The 7,500-nt window shown below is 37.0% G+C and overlaps 1 protein-coding gene across 1 annotated transcript in view; it reads left to right on the forward strand.

Moving 5' to 3' along the window:
- LOC137638386 (chorion peroxidase-like) overlaps positions 1–7,500 on the forward strand; it is a 9,289-nt gene that overhangs the window by 1,739 nt on the left and 50 nt on the right. Inside the window, exons 2-12 of the mRNA XM_068370417.1 lie at positions 157–365; positions 1,269–1,445; positions 1,555–1,748; positions 1,972–2,158; positions 2,800–2,997; positions 3,617–3,764; positions 4,309–4,486; positions 5,261–5,413; positions 5,873–6,071; positions 6,752–6,860; positions 7,199–7,500. The exon at positions 7,199–7,500 is cut by the window's right edge and continues 50 nt beyond it. Of these exons, the coding sequence (XP_068226518.1) occupies positions 157–365; positions 1,269–1,445; positions 1,555–1,748; positions 1,972–2,158; positions 2,800–2,997; positions 3,617–3,764; positions 4,309–4,486; positions 5,261–5,413; positions 5,873–6,071; positions 6,752–6,860; positions 7,199–7,265 (1,819 nt within the window). The 3' untranslated portion in view covers positions 7,266–7,500. The remainder of the gene's footprint in view (positions 1–156; positions 366–1,268; positions 1,446–1,554; positions 1,749–1,971; positions 2,159–2,799; positions 2,998–3,616; positions 3,765–4,308; positions 4,487–5,260; positions 5,414–5,872; positions 6,072–6,751; positions 6,861–7,198) is intronic.

Here is a 7,500-nt window from a genome sequence, read left to right on the forward strand (position 1 = left end):
ATCTCTCTTGTTGAGTGCAAAGAGCATGACCAAACCCTCTCCATCTACCCTTCACCATGATCTCATTCACATATGGCACTCGAGTAATCTCTCTTATAGTTTCGTTTAGCCCTAATAATTTTAAAATAAAGAACCATCACTTTTTTATTCTTCCAGCTTCTCCCTTACTCCCCAACAAGGCGGCCATGGCTTAAGAAACGTGCAGGTTTCCAATACCGTCTTGTCTGACAGATGCCCTAGGACTCCAGCTTGCACCAATAGCAAGTACCGCACTGCTGACGGCTCCTGCAACAATCAAAGGAATCCCTCATGGGGAATGAGTGGCACTCCTCTACAGAGAATCCTTCCTCCTACCTATGATGACGGTAAGAATACTATAAGTTATTTTTGGCTTGGTTGCACAGAGTAGATAACTAGGCCTGCAAGATAGTTGCTGGAGAATACTAAAAGCTATTTTGGCTTTGGTTGCACAAAGTAGATACATTGGCCTCCAAGGTAGTTGCTGGAGAATACTGAAAATCATTTTGTGTTTGGTTGCACAAAGTAGATACATTGGCCTCCAAGATAGTTGCTGGAGAATACTGAAAATCATTTTGTGTTTGGTTGCACAAAGTAGATACATTGGCCTCCAAGATAGTTGCTGGAAAGTTACTCTAGTGGATGGAAGCTATACTGTTCATTGAAGTGGATTTTGAAATAACGTTCCCAATCAGAAGATCTCCACAACAAGCTAAGTGTACTGGGAGACGTACTTCATTAGGTTAGGTAAGGTTAGGTTAGGTATCCCACACCATTAGGTTAGGTTAGGTTAGGTATCCCATTCCATTAGGTTAATTAGTTTAATTATCCCACTTTATGGGGTTAATTAGGCTAGGTATCCCATGTCATTGGTTAGGTTAGGTTAGGTTATGTATCCCATCCCATGAGGTTGGATTAGGTATCCCATCTCATTAGAATAGGTTAAGTAAGGTATCCCACTCCATTTGGTTAATTATGTTAGGTATCCTAATAAATTACATTAGGTTAGGTTTGGTTTGGTATCCCATTCCATTAAGTTGATTAGGTTATGTGTCCCCCTTCATGAGATTAATTAGGTTAGGTATCCCATCCCATGTCCTCCACACCCGCCAAACGCCTGTCACTAGTAACTACTTATTTAAATTAATAACATTAATTATTCATAGATATATGCTTTAATTATGATCCATATTCTGCTTACTGACAGTTTTATATGTTAATTTGATTATATTCATGCTCTTTGACAACAGGTCTAATGGCGGCAAGGATTCGTGGAACAAACGGCTCTCCTTTGCCAAACGTACGTACCATTGGAAGTAACATCCTTGTGGACGTCGATAACCCCGACCAGAGCTTCACTTCATCCGTTATGCAGTGGGCTCAGTTCCTTGACCACGACCTTACACACGCTCCATTCCCTTCATTGGGTAAGAACAAAAGGAAATATAAAAAGACTGATTTGCACTTTTCATATGTGAAATTCATAGGTACAATCATAATTAGAATACCTTTTAAATAACGTCTCTCCGCTTCCAGAGAATGGCGAAGGTATCGAATGCTGTCCAAATGGTCAAATTGCTCCAGCCAATCAACGCCATCCAAGGTGCTGGCCCATCGATGTCTCTCAGGATCCATTCTATAGGCCTAGAGGACAGACTTGCATGAATTTCATCAGGAGTATGGTGGCTGTGGGTACTGGAAGTGATTGTACCTTCGGCTATGCAGAACAGGTAAGAGAAGATAGTAATAGTTAATCTATACAAGTTTGCTAGAGTAACAAGAAGATAATTCTAAATTTATTATCAGTAGCTATTACTTGTTGTACTACCTACAAGTTTGTGAATGCTTTGAGCATCACTCATGTTTCCATTAGCTTTGGTAATTCTCCGTGATTATATTGTTTATTAAGATCAATTATATGTGTATATTGATGACACCTTTAACTTTACCCAGGTGAATCAGCTTACGCACTGGTTGGACGGTTCCATGGTCTATGGATCTAGCGATGAGGAACAGAGAGCTCTGAGAACAGGCAGAAATGGCCTCATGAGGACTTCTGGAAACAATTACCTCCCCATCAGTCCCAATCAAGGAGGAGATTGTGAAGCTGGCCTGAGGAATGCACAGTGCTACTTGGCTGGTAAGAATCTTTTTACATTTTTCAGGCATATTTGAAGGGTTTCAGACTGTTTCCACTCAGTTGCTTAATTAATGGGTGTGGATAGGAGTGAGCTGAAGCTTAAATTGGAAATTTATTGGTTTCTATGCCAAAATCTCAGCCTGTGTATCTTAGAGTAAAGCTTCAGCCCTCCCTATTAACGCAGACTTAACTTTCTTTCCATCATTAAAAACTAGGACTTCTATGCTCTTTATGGAAAATTAGCTATAGACTGGTCACCTTAGCTTTAATTGGTGTTTCGAAAATAAAGGCTTATGTGGTCTTCATTGGAAATGAAGGATGAACTATACTAACATAGTTAATCATTACAAGCTAGAAAAATAATATTTTGCAGCTGACCAGGAATATGGTCGCATGGAAAGAAATTTGCAATTTTGCCTTTAAGCCAAAAGATAGAACTGTTGGGTGATAGATTCCTGGTTGTCATTACTTGGCTACTTTGACTTGATGAATTAGAGAGTAAACAAAACAGCAAATAGACTTTAAAATATGGGAAAATCCTGTCATGATATCCACTTGTTACAGTCATTAGCACTCAAGGGTTTCATAATTCCTTAAAACCTAGTTATTAGCCTTTTCTTTAAATACATTATATCTTTCAGGTGATTCCAGATCTAACGAACAGCCAGGTCTGACCGTCATCCACATCGTATGGCTGAGAGAACACAACCGCGTTGCCCGAGAACTCCAGAACTTGAACCCCAGTTGGTCAGATGAACAAGTTTTCCAGGAAGCAAGAAGGTTTGTTGTGGCTGAACTCCAACACATCACATACAACGAGTGGCTGCCTATCATTGTTGGTAAGATCCAATGACCATTTTTCGTTTTGATTTTCATTTCACTTATAAGAAGGTCTAAGTTTAGTTAGTGTGTTGTCATCTGATAATTTCAGTTTCTGCCTGTGAGTCTTAAGTACTGTTACAGTACTATAACGTTACAGTAGGGTATTCGATATAGTTTTGTGCACATTTTGACATTGATATAAAAGAAAAAACAGTTCTTGAAAAAGAGAACTATGAAGAATGTTTAAGATTACCTTATTAGTACCTTTAGTCTTTTATATTTTGTGGCATTTGAATATCAGTATATTTTTCTTATTATTCAATTTATTTATGCCAGGAAGAGTGTTCATCTCATATAACTATCAATTACTAGGCCTGCGTCAAGTAACGTTTTAGCTATGATATCAAATATATGAATTGCATTTCCATAACAAAACTGAAATCAGAGAGAGAGAGAGAGAGAGAGAGAGAGAGAGAGAGAGAGAGAGAGAGAGAGAGAGAGAGAGAGAGAGAGAGATAAGAGGAGAAAATAGAATTAGTAGTGTGTTAAAGGAGAAATAAAGTTTATAAAAGTAGCTGTAAAAATGTGGAATAACTATTTTGTTTCTTTCACTAATCTGGTCACTTCTCTTCACAGGGCCCAACTTCATGCAGTCCTTTGGCATCAGCACCCGCACAAATGGCTACAGCTTTGATTACAACCCCAACTTCAACCCCAGTATGAACAATGAATTTGCTACAGCTGCATTCCGATTCGGCCACACATTGGTCCAAGGAACCCTTAGGTAGGAACGACAAGTAAACACCAGTCATTTTTTTTGGACATTTATGCGATTCGAGTCTACTCTTGAGCTTTTATTTTTAACATTTCCCTGTGTGAAAGCTCATATGTATAGATGTCATGCACATACAAAACAAATTTATGTATATCCATATGTTTGTTTTGTGTATTTACAAGAAAGAAAATAATATTTAGCCTGCAATTTGATCCAGATTTGACATTATCTTATTCCCATTATGCCATCACAGTTGCAACAGCTTAGTAAACTCTATGGCAAATTTCAATAATTTCACACACTTTTAATCTAAAACAAAATTAGTAATATATTTCTTAAATATTCCAGGCTATTCTCCCAATTTCACACTCTTCTTTTAATGTAAAATGAGAATAATAATATATTCTTTTTTATCTTTCACACACTTTTAATCTAAAACAAAATTAGTAATATATTTCTTAAATATTCCAGGCTATTCTCCCAATTTCATACTCTTCTTTTAATGTAAAATAAAAATAATAATATATATATATATATATTTTATCTATTCCAGGCTCTTCTCAGCCAGTGGTCAGGCCAGTAACATCCAACTCAGAGATCATTTCAACTCCCCCCACTTGCTCCAACAGAACCCTCAAGCTCTGGACATGATTATTAGGAGTTTTGCTCGTCTGGCAATCCAGCAATTCGATCCATTCATCACCCAGGAGCTTACCAACCATCTTTTCCAGGTAAGATATTATATTTATCGTTAAGTTGTTTTTTGGTTATAGTTTTTTTTACTCATACAGTACAGAATTAAGTCGTTTTAGATATATTTCTTTCGTTTGATTTTACATGATATGAAACACTTCTTTATACATTCAACTTCATTATCATAGGACACAGCTTCCCTTCAATACTTTATAATAGCATTTTACAGATTAATCCTCTTGTTTAAGATTCAATTAGGATTATTTTACCTCTGACCATTTCAGAAAGTTTTCACTCAGAATCTTGTTGTTTGCTCATTTCATCAAAATGATGCAATATTTACATAGATCGTGGATGTATGTATCACTGTCTTACCATATGATATCAAATTATATACAAATTATTTAATCACAATTACACAATACTCGTTTTTTATAGTAAATTTAGTTTTTGACACTTCACCATCCTCTGTTTCCCTATGACCACCTCATAGTTTCCAATTTTTCTATTTTCTGTGTTTTTACTTATTTTCCTACTGTATTTTATTAAACAAGATTGTATTATATATCACTTGCCATTAGGCTCCAAGATTCAACTTAGGTATGGAGGTGATGAGTCTTATAATACATTCTTTTCTTTAAGTTCGCAGCTGTTATTATTCAACTGTCTCTTTAAAGGTTGGGTTAGGCTAGGTTAGGTTACATTACTTTAGGTTATTAATCACCAATGGCACATCCCTTCTTAACAAAAATTCTTATAATTAATATCCCATCATTAAAACGGAGATCACCTTACCTATTTCTCTCCATCAGACCCCAAGATTCAACTTTGGTATGGACTTGATGAGTCTGAACATCCACCGAGGCAGAGATCATGGCATCGCCACCTACAATGACATGAGGCAGATCTGCGGTCTGCCAAGGGCCAGCAACTTCCAGGACATCACTGATCAGATTCCATCTCAGGTAGATTATTTTTTGACGATCATTTCTAAAAGTTGTAGAAGTATATTTGGAAAGGCTAATCAGTTATGCAAAATCACTGCCATTTGCAGCTCTCATAACTTTGCCTTCATGCTTTGTAGGCTATCAATTTAACATCCAGTCTATACGTATCATACATGTTATGTGACTTATTATTTTAAAACTAAAATCCTTCAAACACATTTGATATGTAGCCTGTTAATCTTAATTGACATTTCCCACATATCATACATATTTCATAACCTATTATCTTAAACTCAATAAGCTTCAGACCCATTTCATACGTAAGCTGTCTAATTCTAACTTGCATTGCCCTCGTATTATACATATTCCGTAACTTATTATCTTGAACTTAACAGGTTATGTATGGGGCATACATAACCTGACACCTTTTTACTTACATTTCAGTTTATTCATTTAATACATTTTGTCCCATTGCAGATTGCTGCCAACCTCGCTCGCGTCTACAACAGCGTCGATGACATCGACTTCTTCGTGGGTGGCATCACTGAGAGACCCGTTTCAGGCGGCCTTTTGGGCTGGACCTTCCTCTGTGTTGTTGGGGACCAGTTCGCTCGTATCAAGAAGGGAGATCGGTTCTTCTACGATCTGGGTGGTCAACCAGGATCTTTCAGTGAACGTAAGTCATCTCATTGATATTATTATGATTATAATTATTCCTAGCTAAGCTACAGCTCTAGTGGAAAAGCAGAAGGATATTAGCCCAAGGGCTCCAACAGGAAAAATAGCCCAGTGAGGCAAGAAATAAGGAAACAGATAGAATAGTGTGCCTGAGTGCACCCTGAAGCAAGGGAACTCTAACCTATTTTTACAGAGGTTATGATACTACCTAAGACCAGAGAACAATGGTTTGATTTTGTAGTGCCCTTTTCCTAAGAGCTGCTTACCATAGCTGAAGAGTCTCTTCTAATCTTACCAAGGAATATATGCACTCAGATTTATATTCTTTATATTTCAAATTGAAATTCAAAACGTCTGCTTCTGATACAATTTGAAAGGTTACATTTAGATTCTAAATAGAAAATCCTAATGTCTATATTCAATGTAATCACCAGCCAGCCCTTTATCATGATCAACAATGTATTTTGTTTATGTAAATGCATCATTGAACAGTGTGACTGCAGCCTTAGCACATCTGCTTAAACAGTCCTCCAGGCTGGATGAAGCTTTGAAACTGCTATACAGCTTCATCAATTAATAATATTTAAATTTCCACACATCATAAACAGTTATTAATTTCATTCTCAAAAGTGAACAAGTTCTTTTGGTTAATAATATTATCTTTGTTATCTCCTGTAGCACAACTTCAAGAAGTCAGACGCAGCTCTTGGGCCCGAATCCTTTGCGACAATGCCGATAACCTCGACCAAGTCCAGCCTCTGGCCTTCATGCAGGGCAACAGCAGATTGTAAGTAATCCCTTCTTGAAAAGTATTGCTCTTTCATTATAGATTTTCTTATACGTACGTTCCTCCCAGTCTAACAAGGAACCCGGCTGAGTCCCTTGTTAGGCTGGGAGGAACGTAGAGAGTAGAGGTCCCCTTTTTTGTTTTTGTTTCATTTGTTGATGTCGGCTACCCCCCAAAATTGGAGGAAGGGCCTTGGTATATGTATGTATGTATGTATATACATACACACATGTTGCTTATTTATACGTTATCTAATTAAATAATATTTGTAATATATAAGAAGCTTAAAGTATTATATATCTATATTTAAATAATAATATTCTTTCTTTCCTTTGCAGCAATCAACCCGTACCTTGCAACAGTCCCCAGATCCCTAGACCAAATCTACAACTCTGGAGAGGCTAACGAGCGCCATAATCTTATAAAAACCGCATTTTTAAATCTTTTCCTTATTCTTAGTCCGCTTCATTTAAAGTTATCAATGTGAAAGAGTCATTATATAAACAGATTCCTAAGTACTATACACAAAAAACGGCGTATACCACTTACGCATGTACACACAACTTGTAATATCGCCTTTATCTGTCACTACATACCCATTTCCGTGGTGACCACACTGCAAGAATAAGTCGTCTTGCCT

Source organism: Palaemon carinicauda, chromosome 3 (assembly GCF_036898095.1).
Source record: "Palaemon carinicauda isolate YSFRI2023 chromosome 3, ASM3689809v2, whole genome shotgun sequence".
Lineage (NCBI taxonomy): Eukaryota > Metazoa > Arthropoda > Malacostraca > Decapoda > Palaemonidae > Palaemon > Palaemon carinicauda.